The 15265-nt window shown below is 41.0% G+C and overlaps 1 protein-coding gene across 10 annotated transcripts in view; it reads right to left on the bottom strand.

Moving 5' to 3' along the window:
- Positions 1 to 2782: 2782 nt before the first annotated feature.
- The window catches only part of DYNC1I1 (dynein cytoplasmic 1 intermediate chain 1), a 186318-nt gene continuing 173835 nt past the window's right edge, over positions 2783 to 15265 (bottom strand). For all 10 annotated transcript variants that reach the window (XM_053981009.1, XM_053980994.1, XM_053981018.1 and 7 more), the window contains one exon: positions 2783 to 3744. In XM_053981009.1, coding sequence (XP_053836984.1) covers positions 3634 to 3744 — 111 coding nt within the window. In that variant the 3' untranslated portion in view covers positions 2783 to 3633. The remainder of the gene's footprint in view (positions 3745 to 15265) is intronic.

Below are 15265 nucleotides of genomic sequence, written 5' to 3'. Positions count from 1 at the left end.
CACCTTTCAAAGATCCACTTGGTTCAAGTGCTGTTATTTACATGATGGATCTGGCATTCCAGCCCCATGCTCAGTTTTGTGCGTCCTGGTGAAATCCCAGGCTGGCCAGTGCTGTGCACGTGTTCTTTCGGTATACCCTGGCTATCATCTTTCTCTGTTACCACGGGGTCTCTTGACCAAAGTACATGCCATAAAGGTGAAGAATCCTGCTTCACCTTTCAGCCTCCAGCTGCCACCCCCAGTGCCACCTGTCATGTCTCCCCATGTCCTTTCACAGCTCTTTTCAGAACAAATCCCATGTCCCTGGCCACATCATTCCTCTGCCTCTTGCCTGTGCTGGCATAGCTCTGATCCTTGGCACTGAAATCAAGGGAGAGTCTGGACTTTCCTTCAACTAGTATAGGAGAGTTGTCCCTTCCTCATGTACCTCACAGTCCTGTCATCCTCAATTTAGCCTCTTCTTGCCACTTGCCTACTTCTGCTGTAGTTGGGTTTGCTTTTTCTGACCTCTATGGTTCAGATGTGCTCTCCAGCTCAGTCTGAGCACACAGTTTATCCTTCACAGAAAGCTCACTTGCAATGGCTGTCTTCTGACCCATTCCACACCTAGAGCAGTCATGGCAGCATCCTGTCCTATGCTAGAGCATAGGACATAACCCTTTATGTTCTTCCTTCTGTCCTCTGGATGTTTGTAGGCAAAAAAGACAGGAGAAGATGATTTCTTTTTGCTCAAATTAAAGGATAATTTTGTATTTATTTCCCTACTGGGCAGATTCTGAGTACCATTTTGTCATATGGGCTGTTTTAGAAAGCTAGTGAAATGCAACTATTTGTTTAGCAGCAGGAAAATCAAACAAAAGTAAGAACTATGGGAGATTCCTGGAAGGGCAGCAACAAGGGCAGGTCAGAAACTCCACTGCAGGATAATCATGAGCAGCAGAATGGAAGTAAATGCTTCTTGTTCTTGGGTGCTTTTCCATCTACTTCAGCTGTGTGAAATGGATCTTTCACATTATTGCTCTGCATATATAAACCTGGTATTGTGGAAATGTAGATATTTTCCTTGTTCCCTCTGTGTATACTGTTAAACCCCACACACCACAAAAAAAAGGAAAGAAAAAATTCAAAAATGGACTTTGGTCATACTGATTTTCACACAGCAGCAACTGCTGAAGGTCCTGTGAGGCTGCTCTTAAAACCATTTCAGAAGCTATTAATGCTATAAAGTAGGGAGAACTTGGACATGAACATGCAGACCCTCGCTTAGGTTCCAAAAGCTGAACGGTAATATGGAAAAAGCAGAAGCAAATTTCCCAAGTGTTCCCACTGCACTGATTATGATGAATGGGAGACAACATCAGCTGCATGCCCTTCCTGTGTTACACCACAGGCACTCTCAGATGGTGTCCTCACACTTTGCAGCGTACACCGGGTGGAAGGGTAGTGGGTTCCCACCTGTGCCTCACATGATGGCAGTACTTTGCTGTGTATTCACCTGTGCATATGTTCCTGGTCTTGTGACCCAGTGAGAACCAAGTATGCCTCCCCCCCTTCCACTCTGCACCACATCTGCCTCATCCATGTATACAGACAACCCTTATGGTTTCTGAAAACAGGGCAAAACTGGGGAAAAAAACCCAGAGATGGTATCTGAACTGCTCCTTTATAGTCATTTCACGTGGCTGTTTGTTAGTATTCACCTTTAAGCTACAGAAGTGCTGCAAGTGCTAGACTGGTTCTTCAGGACAACTCCCAAGGCACCCAGGGGAGCAGCAGGAACAAAAAGTTTTCTAACACGTGGCTCCAATTTCAGGGAACCACCCAAAAATGACTGATATATCTCTGCTGTGTACTAGGCCTTCTGGGAGAAGATGCTCCCCACAGCCCAGTGGCAGGACTTCCATGGGCACTGGGAGATAGTTGCAGGTTCCACCATGAAGATGAAAATAGCCCATGCACTCTCACAGGGAGGTGCCTCTAACCACCAAGAAGATAAGGGAAATGCAGCTTTTCCAAAGGATTCATTTTCTCAGCCTACTCTGGCTTTAGCAGTGCAGACTTCCCAGTGCTTCTGGATCGGGCCATAGCCCTGAACATGATGTGTTCATTCCTCAACATGCCTGCCCAAAGATGAGATGTGGCAACACGATGAGAAACTTAATATACAAGATCTTTCTTGTCAAACTTGCAGTGTTTCTTGCTAAAATGGTTTACCTCCATGCCCCTAAATGTGAACCACTGCTAACCAGATGTCAGAGCTGTCCTCTGGCTCTGCAGAGTGCTGTGATATGGACGTATCGAGCAGCCTCACCACCAACATCCATCTGAGCCACAGCACTCAGTGAGACCAGTCTGCACTCTGTTTCTTTGCTCAAGCCACAAGAGATTGCCATAAAGGAGCTTGTTCCTCTGTCCCCTGTCCTAACCTGTCTCTCAAGACAGGCTAAGGAGGCCTTGTCTCTCCTATTCCTTTTCTTTCAGCACATCTGGCAGCACGCTGCTGCTCTGTGTGTGCATGTGTGTGCAGGTAAGCATGGAGGGAAAATAAAAATTAGCCCAGAAGCTGACATGTAAAGCTTAGTGCTAGCCCATAGAAAATTAGTAGCACGGTCTGATCCACGCAGGTCCATTACTGGGCAGTCCCCATGCCGAAGGTATCTATTCACAGACCAGCTGCATGAGTTTTCTGTGCATCAGGGCAGTCACATTTACCCAGTGCCTCACCAGTGACTGGTAATGAACATGCTGAGCACTGCTGGCAAAGAAAGATCAACCACACTGCAACAGAACAGGCCTGATATATTTTATTGGCATTACTGGTGTCATACTTGGGAACCACAACCCTTTGTCAGACTATTAGTGTTAACTTGCATGACAAGTATCAGTGACCAACTGTATTTGAAACATAGTTAAAGTGCCTAGAAATAATAGGCATCTTTAAAAAAAAAGGAAAGGGAGCTCATTCCATCCACTCAAGCCAACCTTTAAAGATCTTACATCTTAAGCAGAACTGATGTACTGTAATTGTTACGTGGACTTTAATGTAACCTCTACAGCAGCACACAGACAATGCAGTTCTCTCATTATGCACATGCTTTAGAATCGTTTATTTTAATGCTTTCAAATAAATATGTTCCATGCAGCACACCGCAATAAATAAGGAGCAGCAACGTTCGTATAGTACATCCATTCATAATGTAAGTCACCATGTGATACACCACATCTAAAGTCTTTGGCCCAGTCCCATACAGTGAAGCACACCACATCTGCACATAATCATATCTGGCTTCATATGGATTTAATAGGACTATGCCAGAAGGGCAATGTGAGCACAAGTTTAACCAGGGGTTCCTAGGTATTAAATACAGCTACTAAGTAGTTAAAAGGCAACAACTAAACCCATAAAGGGTTGATTTGTCTTTTCTTTCTTACTTTTCAGACAGAAATATAAAGTATGAAACTGCTCTGGATATTTTCAGCCTTGTGTAAAGCCGTGTGATTAATATGGAATGCTTTGAGCAATACTGGCATGTACACTGGCATCAAAAGCCACAGCAAGACTGACTCTGACACTGAACACTGGCGTACTCAGCGGGAGAAGCTGCTGTTCTGGTGGGTGCTGCTCCTCTCCCTCTATGTCGAGAGCTCCACCGCCCCCTCTTCCTCGCTGTCGGCTCGGTTGGCGCGGATCTCCACCAAGGTCCGGGCAAAGCGCGTCCACTCGTCATTGTGTGGAACAGCCAGCTGCAGGACAAACCAGCGGAGAATTAATTAAGACACTGGTGGTGCATGACTGGTTCTGACCCTGGCCCAAAACTGAGGCACCTCCTTTGAGGAGAGCTCCTACCACAGTCAGCACGGCTGTACACAGTGAAGCACCAAGGCAGTGCCTCACCAACCCGCTGGAGGCTGCTACCTGGGATGTGTGGCCAAGTTCACATGGCACATCTGGCAGTTTCCTATTCAAGTACCAGCCAGAAGGAGCCTTTAGTCAGTGTCAGAGCAAAAGGCTTTATCTGCTTGATTTTGTAGTGCTGCTGCAAAATCTACCCCTTGGTTAAAATATTTCAGATTTTCCCAACAACAGCAAGGCCTCAATCTCTACAAGTACACATAGGTATGTTTCACTTTACATACACAAGCTGGCCATTGGCAGTCAGCAAGCCTGTGCCCAAGTGTAATTCTTTGTAGGACCCAGGTCAGTGTGTACAAGGTAACAGAGCTTTTAAAACACTCTGTTGAAACTATTTTCCTGAAGTTCATTAAAACTCTAAGTAGTAAAATAAATATATTGTGTTATTTTAGTTACCCTCCTCTATGTTAAGGAATTCATAGTTACAGGAAATGCATTACAATGGAAATGTTATACCAACTGGATACTGCATTACTAGTCTGATTTTTTTATATCGTCATGCAAGATCCATTTCCATTTAATACCATTGATGTTTCTAATGAAGAACTCTTGAACATTAGGCTTCAAGAGGGACATGTAATCTAAACAGCTGAACTTACAGACAAAATGCTTTAGTGCTATGGCAAAATAATACTGCAGTCATTTCCAGCTGGATCCAATACTGCAATTTCTGGAAGATAATGCAAGCTGGGATTGAGATAATTAAAAAGAAGAAAAAACAAAACAAAACAAAACAAAACAAAAGACCAAAACAAAACAAGCACTTTTCTCAACTTTGTTCTCATTAAGCCAAATTCCAGAAAACAGTAACAAGCATCCACATGATCCATGCAAGTTTTTACTGCCCTCCTGAAGCGCTGTGATCACGTCCTGCATATAATATGAAAGAATAACTGTTTCAAGACATTATGCAGTGCTTCGTACTGAAGAAGGCAACTATTTTGGAAACTACAGGAAACTATAATAAACTACTGTCCACCTTATTAAATGGATGCCTTTGGACTGAAGAATGGGTATAACCATAGCTAATCCAGTCAGTACTACCCAGTATTCAATCTGAACTGACTTTAATATTTTAATACACCACAAGAAGTGTCAAGCAGATGGTCAGCTAACTGTGTCCATGTGGCACCAGTAGGTCATAGGCGCCCATGAGGCATATGATACATTGTACTGGAAAACAGTCAAATTATTCTCTTCTAGTTACATCTTGACTGGATACACAGAATTGGAGACTAAGAAAAGCATCTGTTACATGACCAAGCTGAGGAAAGAGTTTGTGTATATGTCCAAGATTACCTGCTTGTGAAAGCTCCACATACACTGCTGGAAGTGTTAATCGTATGGCCAGGAATTTGTAATACAAGATCTAAACATCTCTGTATCTCACTGGTGATTATCAAGTTTTTTTTTCAATTATTTTTTGATCTAGCTTTGCCTCTACATCCAGTATTTTGCAGAAAAGTGTTTTTTAACACGTCCCATATATTGCACATGTATTATACATATATCAGTGACTGAGTTACATTATGTAGGGCTGGTGTGCAAGTTTGGGGTTTACAAACAGTTTATAGTACAGTTAGCATTAGCTGAGGCTACAGACTGAGAAATGCAACCTGTGAAAAAGCCATTTCAACCCAGTTAATATAGGCATCGCTGCAGTCTCTGGGTCTTCCCTTCTTTGTCTTCCATTTCTGGCATTTTTCTCCTTTACTTCTCCCAGGAATGGAGACCAGAGTTACAAGAGTGAATAATTTTAGACAGCTGTCTCGCACGCTCACATACACAGATGTGGAACTGGGATGGCCTATACTTGAAAGACCCCTCTGTTTTTTAAAAATCCTCCAGCAGAAGGAACTGTAGCACCAGAAGAGAGGTCAGTGCATCAGCTCACAAGTACCTGTAGCACATGTTTGGCCACAGCCACACACCTAGACTGGCTTCTGTATAGTAGTAAGGGGCAGTACAGAGATCCTGATATCAGAGATGGAACCAAAACCAGCCATGCAACCATCTCCTTGTTATTACTACATCTCCTAAAATATTTCATTTCTTCTGATGTGTACAGCACTACCATTTGTCAAACTCTTGAATGAAATGAGTCTCACTAATTTCAAGTAGAAAAATCTTTAAAGTGGAGCAATATCCTAGGCAAAGGACTTTCTGAATCTAATAAAGCATCACTGCTCCTTGTCTTCTAAAGTCTTTAACAGCATTACATTGTATTAAGTGGCTGAAAAAGACAATATGTCATTCTAAAGAAAAAAAATCTAAATATATTTATGACATTGAGATAATTTAATTGCCTTTACTCCACAGCATGGCCACAGACAAATAAAATCAAACTCCAGGCTATTAAAACAACTTGGTATCTCAAACTTCAAGTGTCTCCCCAGGAATGTATGCATTACATGCATTATTTTTAGCTGATAGTGTTAGCAATGTCTGTGCCATTTCTAGTGACTCAGTTCACAAAGCAATTAATGACTGAAGTCAATACCTTTAGCACAGAGGAAAAGATATTCAATGCCCACATGCAACCTAATTCCTTACAACTTCATCTTATTTTACCTTATTTAATCTCATGCACTGCATCATGTTTTCAACAAGGGGCCAATCCTGCTAACAGACTGTTAGTAGAATAAACCTCTCTAATATAAATTCCTCAGGGATGCAGGGAAACCTTGGCAAAAATAAAGCCAAAGGAAAAATTGTCTTTTATCCTCCAAACCCCTTCTTTCTGCAAAGGCCCCAATACTAAACCACAATAGTTATACAGGAAAAGACCACAAATAAAAACAGAAGTATCCACAAACTCCAATTCAAATTCTTTTCTGGATTAATGCTCCCCTTCCAGTCATTTTCCATTCAAGCTCCTTCATCTGGGCACACTGACACCCACAAGTGCTGGAGACTTGGGTCTATCTGTGGGATCTCCCTCTCAGCTTTTCTGCACATATTTTTTCTGCAAACACCATGGCAGAGGTGGAAAAAATGAGGAGATACTCCATGGAGGAAGGGCAGAGGTTTAGAGCTATCTGGGTGTTCCTCACTCATGTGGCAATTTCTCTGTCCACTTCCAGTTACTACAAAGCAGCATGTGTTAACTTTCATGTCATGATTTTGATGCAGGGTAGAAATGTTCACCAAACCACAATAATTTAACATAATTACTTATTTGGGTCAGGTTATTTGAATGAACTGATGCTAAGGTATGGAGCAGAACAAGATCATAAAAGCTATTAAGTGTTTTCCTCTGATCCCTTTACAGTGAAAGGCGAATGCTACCCACACCTAATTAATTGACTGAATTACCCTGCTTTAGCTTTAACATCATGGTACGTTTAGGTTGCATCAGACATAATTCTAATGAGGAAAACCAGTATTATCTATAAAGAATGGCTGCTAGGATCTTCCTCACAAGCACCCATCCTTGCCTTGCTGATGTGTCACCATTCTACATGATTTATCCAGTAAACAACCAAACTGTGTCTCACAGAGCTCTTGAACATTCTGAAGCTTGTGTTTCTTGGGAGGTCACTCTAGCCAAGCACTTCACTTACCTGTCAGCTTTCCTGCCCTAAAATGTGTCCCACTCCCTGCTAGGACTAACCAAGAAGATGGTTTATGTGCATCTGGTAGGCATGCGACAGTGCCCCACCCCTGCGGCTCACCAGGGAGCACAGGCAGCACCAGGCATGTGAACTTCACCAAAACCAGCCTCCTTCACCTTCTCCGGGAGCCAGAGACTTCCTCTGTGTACAGATCTTCCAATCCATGAACCAGAGATTTGACAAATGCAAACTGTATTTCTGTGTTTTCCTAGAATCTGTGCAATTAGCAACTTCACTGAACACTACTACTCTGAAAACTGTGACAGAACAGAGGAAAAGGAGATGCTCTGACCAGACATCTCTTGATGCTGTCAGAGCTCTGAGTCAATCCCAGCAAGCAGAAAAGGAACAAAAAAAAAACCCAAAAAAACAGAGCCTGAAGATACAAATCAACATCAGTTTCATTTTCAGATAAACTAACACCTTCTAGTACATTTGCTCTTTAAAGTTAGGGAAAAGGAAAGAAAAGGAAAAGGAGAAAAGGAAAGAAGCAGAGAAGGAGAGAAGAAGAGAAGGAGAGATTTTTGAGACAAAACTCCCAAATCTCTGAATGTGCCTTTTAAAGGAATCTATCCAGATGGTTGAAACAAGATATTACAGCATATTTCAAGACTTTTGTGTATTTCCCTCCTATCCATCTTTTTTATGGCTGAGAGTGTGTCAGATGAATTTGTCCAAATCCCTGTATAGCTTTAGTTTCCCTAAAAAAAACACTTTCCAGCCAATGAATTATTCATTGAGGATATTTCACTTTACTTCTGGCTCCTTGCCTTCCCTGAAGCCTCTAAATCTTTGGGATGGGAGAGTGGACAATCTCTTCCTGTCTTCATCCCTCTAAGCTCTTGTCCATCACAGTTCTCCTTTGAGGGCAGTGGACTCTCCTGAGAAGGAATCAAAATGCAATTTCAGCTCCAGCAGCCACCTCCACTTCAGAGGAACCAGTCTCCTATAAGCTCAAAGGGAGCACAGTCGTCTATGTTGAACCTGTTCCATTGCCTTTTAATGACTGTACCTTATGGGCGTATTTGCCTGTCACTGAGACTCTAGCTCATAACCTGCAGCACTGATCACTGGTGAAATAATTGTGTGATCCCAGTCACTAGTTTAGTAGTCACTGTTTTTTGGCTTCACCTACAGCTCAGAAGCCTCAAAGCAAAAATAGCCATGGGAAGAATCTCCTCAGCATTGTCAGTGACTGCGAGGTTGCTGTGAAGGGGCAAGGTTTTCCAACCAGCACGGCCTATAATGCTTCTGACCCACATGTCCCGTGGACACAGGTGTAAGTGGAGAATCTGGCAGCGAGCAGCTACACCACGGCTCGGAAGATCTGCAGAGCCTGTGGTTGCAGCCGGCCCGCGCCGCCCTGGTGCCACACACTGTTTTCAATTACCAGTTTGCAGACGAGCCGGCATGGTGGTCCAAGATACACTCCAAGGGTGATAGCAGCTCCCAGTTCAAAAATCTGTGACCCATTCAAACATTTCATGGAAGCAAAATGCTTTCTTATTTTTGGGTGAAGAACAAGCTTGTTCTGATCTAAATTGATGGCTTTGTTATAGCTAATCACCATGCTCCAGAAGGTCAGACACGTTCTGATTTACAAACATCTTTCGTTAGTTACATTTGGGTTTGTTGCTGTTTGAAGGCAAAAGGTGATCTTATTTTAGACAATTCTGTTCACTTGTCTCTGCTTCCACAGAGCTCTATATGGCATAAAATCTCATATATAGCAGGAAAAATAAAAACTATGTAAAAATTGATGTTCTAAAATAACCTGTTGCTATTACAATTTTTTAGAAGGGCAAGTTAAACAACTTTTTACGAAGGCAAGTTGAAGCCATCTCTTTGAAGAGATAGCTAATTAAAACTTACAAAATACTCAGATTAATCTGAGCTTGTGGCAAGTCTGGTGAACTAGTGACTAAAATCTCAGACTTCAAGCTAAGTTATTTGTGTATGTGGCTTATCACCATTTTAATATTCCTTCAATTCAATTTAACAGCATCATCAAATAAACACAGCTTCAGGCAAATGTAGTTGCAGCTGTATTTTCTCTGAGCAAAATTTTTTCCAACCTATATTGTCCATATAAGTGCTGAAAATAAATCTGCTGCAAATACTTTGAGCAATAGATTAACATCTGAATTCAGCTATGACATTGTAGGTAAAAGTGTGTTTCATGATGATAAACTATTTGAGCTTGATGATTTCTAAAAAGTAGAACAATCACAATTTTCTGGGTAAAAGACAGCACTTGCAGAATGAGGATCACAAATCTCTACAAACAATAATGAACAATTATAGTTCCTCTTTCAGAACTGATCCTATCTTCTGGAGTTCAACAGATGTTTTGTCACTATTGTTGAGGTGAAAACAGATATGAAAATGTAAATATTAAATATCTTGATACACACATACAGCAGGCAGGAACACACCTATTCTGGCCCGGTCTTGCCCCCCAGAATCAATTACAGGCTGCCTTTGATATTTTTCTCAACCTATATGGATATTTTATTTCCTGAAAAAGCCTATATTTTTTCAGGCAACACCCTATGCCACACACATGGATGGAAACAAAGTGGGAGGTAATATGCAGTGAAATGGCCACCAAAGTAACCAAGAGCACCCTCTCCACATAACTAAAGTACCACTGTGTTTAACTCTTGGGAGAGCCGAGCATCACTGTTAACAATGGATGAAACCACTGGCAGGAACTCAAACCCCACATACTGCATGCAGATGATTTTAATAAGATACAGTGTTTAGACCACAAAGGATACACTCAAGAGTAGCTCTATATATATTTGTTTACTTAATTGAAGGGGTGGAATACCATAGGCAACCTAAATACTGCATTTATTCTATGCACAGCAGTCAGTCTAGTGTCACAGACACAATATACACCACCCTTCTATGAAGTTAATTATTTAGCCCTCATCTAGATTAATGTCTGTTGTGATTTATTTCTTTGCAATTCGCCAGCAGGGTCTGATTTAACTAGTGCTGCCTTAGCAAAAAAAAAGACAAAATATTAGCTTGTATCAAAACCCCCCAACTTAAACAATAACCTGAATCAATGTTCAGCAAACTCTGATTTTTTTCATCTAAGGAGAACAGTAACTTCTGAATTGTTATGCAGCTGATGCCAAATTATGTTTTGAATACCAAGCTAACAATAGTGTTATTTTAATAATTTATATGTAATGTGCAAAGATATGCTGTACAAAGGGCCTACATTGGAACCGAACATTTGAATGCTCATTAAGTCTTTTCTAAACTTAGTACTCTTTGTCTGCATCAGTCATCTTGATGCCAGTCTAACAGGAGAACAAAATAAAACATAGCCTATAAATTATACATACATGACACATAAATGCATGTTAACAGAACATTAAGACTGCAGACTGTAACACTTCAAAGATAGGAAATGTCAGAGTTAAGACTAACTCCCTCAATTTGAGCATGCTATTAATTTTGTGTTATGGTACTGTCTTTAATCTGAAAAAAAAAAAAAAAAAAAAAAAAAAGAAGTAAGAAACAACAAAACCAGAGCTAGAAGCAAAGACCAATTATGGAAAACTTCAGCCTGAAGTATTACAACTTGATAGGGCATATAGAAAAGAAAACACAAGGAAGTAGGAAGTATCTTTAATTGTAGACAATGCTACAGTTCCACCTCCAAAACCAGAGTTGGCTTAAATTCTCCTGGATTAACCAGAAAGAATGATGTCCAAGCTATCAAACAGATAATGCCTCCCTCAACTAATGTATCAAAATGCTGCACTTGATATCAACTATAGAGGATGAAACATTCAGTAATCATCAGTCATCCTGAAAGAGTTGACTTCAAATTGAAATTTCAAAAAACTTTTATTTCCTTAAATCACCTCTTATTTTTAAAATGCTATGGCTGACTACAAGTTTATAGCTTGTTCTTGAGCCCACTGCTTTCACCAGTCATATTGGGAGAAGCCTCTCTTACGCATCTCCCTGGAGGGATACTTTCAGTGGCAGACAGTATTGGCCTGTAAGCCCTTGGAAACAAAAGAGGTAATCAGCAGAAAGACCAGCTGCCATGCTTGAGGAAATCTCACAATTTTGCTTCAACAGAGGTGGTGACCTAAGTAACAAAGTTCTTGCAGTTCCTGCCATTCCACTTCTTCTGTAATGCCATCAATTTACAGGTGGATTGAGGAAAACAGTGAGGCATGCTGCCTGTCGTTCACCTCCTATGGGGATCTCAGCCCTGCTCCAATTGTCATTTCTCAAAGTCACTGAAAAGTCCTGGAATTTTTTACATGCGTTTCAGGACATTTAACATTTGGAGCGAAGGCATCAGGATTCCTCCTCTACCAAATTATGTTATCAGTTGTCATCATTGCACAAGAAAGCCTAAAAATACCAAATGAACTAAACTAGAAGGTAAGGAGCCTTCGACCTGTTCTTTCCAATACCTACTTTATTTTTTTTTTACTGACAACTACATTGATTGGAAGAATGGGCCCATCGTTCTCACTTGAACTACCAGAGCTTCAGCTTGTGGTGTAGCTGCACTGGCAAAGGTGCCTCCCTGGAAGTTCAGCTGAGCGAAAGACTGTTGCCTCAGGGAAGAAATAAATCAAACTCAGCTCAGCTTGCTTCCCATCCAGACCAAGCTGGCCATGTCCATGCCATGATTCACACCAGGAAACCTGTCAGAACAGGAACTGTAAAGGACTTCTGCCACAGCTTTCTGGCTCTCAGTTGGCAAATGGACTCTCACCATAGCAGCTTATAAACTGCTCAAAGATTTTAATCAGTGGGAGAGTTGCTGCCTTCTTGGGATTTTGTACACATCCCATTATCTGCAAGAGCTCACCCATCATGAAATAGCAGTGGGTTTTATTTTGTTGTTTCTTTGTTTATTCTAATTCAGACACAGATTATTCCATCACTTTAAGCACTGCAGTACAGATTTCACATTTAAATTAAACACAGAATATAGAATTTTAGCTACAAAATAGGATGTATTAAGGCCCAGAGTTATCCTCAGTTGATATTTTAGCTGTTACTTTCCAAGTCATGAATTAAGTATTTTTTCATATTCAAAATACAGACCATTCTGCAATCCATAAAGACTGAAAACATAGTTAAGGGTTCTCAAAATGAAAACTGCTACTGGATGTGACAGGTTGAAACCACAGAAGCCCCCTGAAAAAAATTAATTATAAAAAACAGCTGTTGTCTCAGAAGTGTTTTAACATCACAATGGTAAGTCATGGATTTCTATGAAATTTGCAAATTGCTGCACACAAACTGAGTTTAAACTAAATTTCATACTTGGCAATTTTCTTCTTCCATACTCTCTGTTACTTAAAGCTATGGATATTTTTCAGTAACATTTCTTTTTATATCAGAAAGGGGGTAAAAAATTTCAGAGCAATAGACTATCTAGATATTTAAAATATCTAGATAGTTGTGTCTGTGACACAACTAACATGTACTGACTACAGCTGTGCTCCCCCACAGTGTTCCACAATACAGGGTTAGGATGGGGGCAGACCAGCTAAAGCTGAGACCACTGTCTCAGCTACAGCTACCACAGAAAGCCTGGACCCAGATTCTCTTCTCCACTAAGCCTCTTGACAAGCTTTTGGGAGAAGCAGTAACTGAGGAACTACTAGTGAAGCCCGAGCAGCGTCCATGTGGACAGATGGGTATGTCTGATCTGGGCTTCCCTTTGCTCTTTTTCTCTTGCCCTTTACAGTGCTTCCCAGCACAGCAGGAAAATACCAGCGGGAAGACTGTCACACACAGCTCTCCTTTCTCCCCCTCCTGCAGGCTGCACTGTGCAGAAAGGGAATGATCTCTTACAGATTCTCTTCTGCTGCTCTCATCACTTCGTTATCTGAGTGCCTTCCAATAGTGCATTAAGCTACATGATTAACTCCTGTCACATGTGGCTTGTTCTCTCTGATCCTCTCTGCAGGGGGAGGATCTGGGCCTTTGCAGAGGCAAAGGAAACATAAGTCAGCTTTAAAAGTAGTGTGCAAATGAATAAAAAGGACTAGGGCCAGAGTTCTGTTGGTTGGTTGACTGGGTTTCTTAAGGTTTTTATTTTGTATGATGAGAAGTTGAATAATTCTTCTAAAAGATATTTGTATCATATTGGAAACTCATGTCTTTTTACCCCGTGAAATTCTCTGGGGATCTACTAAGCTATCTCTGGAGAACTACTGAAATATTTTATCATAAGCAAGTGGAAACTAAGAATAAAGAATCAACTGAATTTTTAAGATGACCGTTTAAAACCACTATCCTTTCTGTCTGTTTTCACTAACACACATTTAATTCCATTGTCTAATCAACAAATGAGAAAAAAAAGGTACTTTCATTAAAAATCTGACACTTCCTCCTTTAATTTTAACAACTAACATTCAGATAGTAAAATCGAAGTAGAATTTCATGTCCATTTATCTAGAGAGAGAAACAGAAGAAACTGTTGTTGCCAGGAATAAGCAAACATCCGGGCATGGGCAGGAGAGTGACCCTGTAGACCAGGTGTAACCCACTTCTGCATCACACACAAGCACATCACAAAATCCTGGGGACAGACTCCACTTTGAGAGGATGTCTGTCCCATCGTCTCTACCCACTCTGGGACTTCTGCCTTCTGATAGTTAAAAATATTCTTTTAATTTTTGTCTCGAATACATGGCCAGCTTGCAGTCACATGCACTGGTGGCAGCATGTCCTCAGCTCCCCTAGGTCTCCTCCTCTGGCCCCAAGCAGTCTGCAAGAACATGGAACATCTCTATTGCCACCAGGCTCATGCTTCCCTGGCTTAGTCACACCAAGTTCTTCTGTCCCTTTCTACAGGCTACTCTCCTCTCCCCATAACCCACATCCATATCCCTCTCTGACACACTTCAATAGCTCTTTTTTAAAATAAAATACTTCTTTAAACGTAAGAGTAAGGGATTTTGCATTCACAGTGCAAGTAGAATATGACCTGGAAGAGATAAATGGGGGAAAAAAAAGAAACACGAAATAATAGAAGGTAGATGAGAGGCTGCTTCTTTTACCACCAAAGGTGCAAAGAGCATTTGCAAAGTTTTGATCTTTTAAACAACACCAGTTTTATGAAGCTGCTTTGTAAGTCTGAAACCCACAGTGAGGGAGACTGAGAAGGGCAGAGAGCCAGTGATGCCACATGATACGCAAGAGGTGGCAGAGAAAGGGAAGCACAAGGGCCCAGGCTGGCACTGGAGATAAAGATCTCCAATCCTCAGTAACCAGCCTTAGGTAACTCGGATTAATTAGATCACGGCTCAGTTTTCCCTCTTGAAACGTACTTCCCTAATAAAGATTGTTATTAGGAACATAAGCCTCCATTCCAGCTTCTTAAAGTACCCAAACAGACTGAAATAACAAGGTAACTCATATCCCTTGCCATTTCTTATCAGATTAATACAACCTCACTGACAAGCAAACAGCCATCAATAGGTGTCTATAGGGAAATTTATACTCAGAGGTATAAACTTATGCATTTCTATTTATGGATGTAGCTAAGCCTCATTTTAAACTGTAGAAGTATATAAACACTTGGTTTTAACTTATCAACATAACATTGTTTTTCTACAGAGGAATAAACCAGTGCTTACATAAAGACCTCAAAGCGTTCACAGTAACCTAAAGTAATGAATATTGTAATGAGAAACACAAGTATTTAGGGTGATAATGACTGGACTTTGCTCTA

Source organism: Vidua macroura, chromosome 1 (assembly GCF_024509145.1).
Source record: "Vidua macroura isolate BioBank_ID:100142 chromosome 1, ASM2450914v1, whole genome shotgun sequence".
NCBI classification, from domain to species: Eukaryota; Metazoa; Chordata; class Aves; order Passeriformes; family Viduidae; genus Vidua; species Vidua macroura.
The sequence above is the reverse complement of the archived record's forward strand: the minus strand, read 5'-3'. Positions and strand labels throughout refer to the sequence as shown.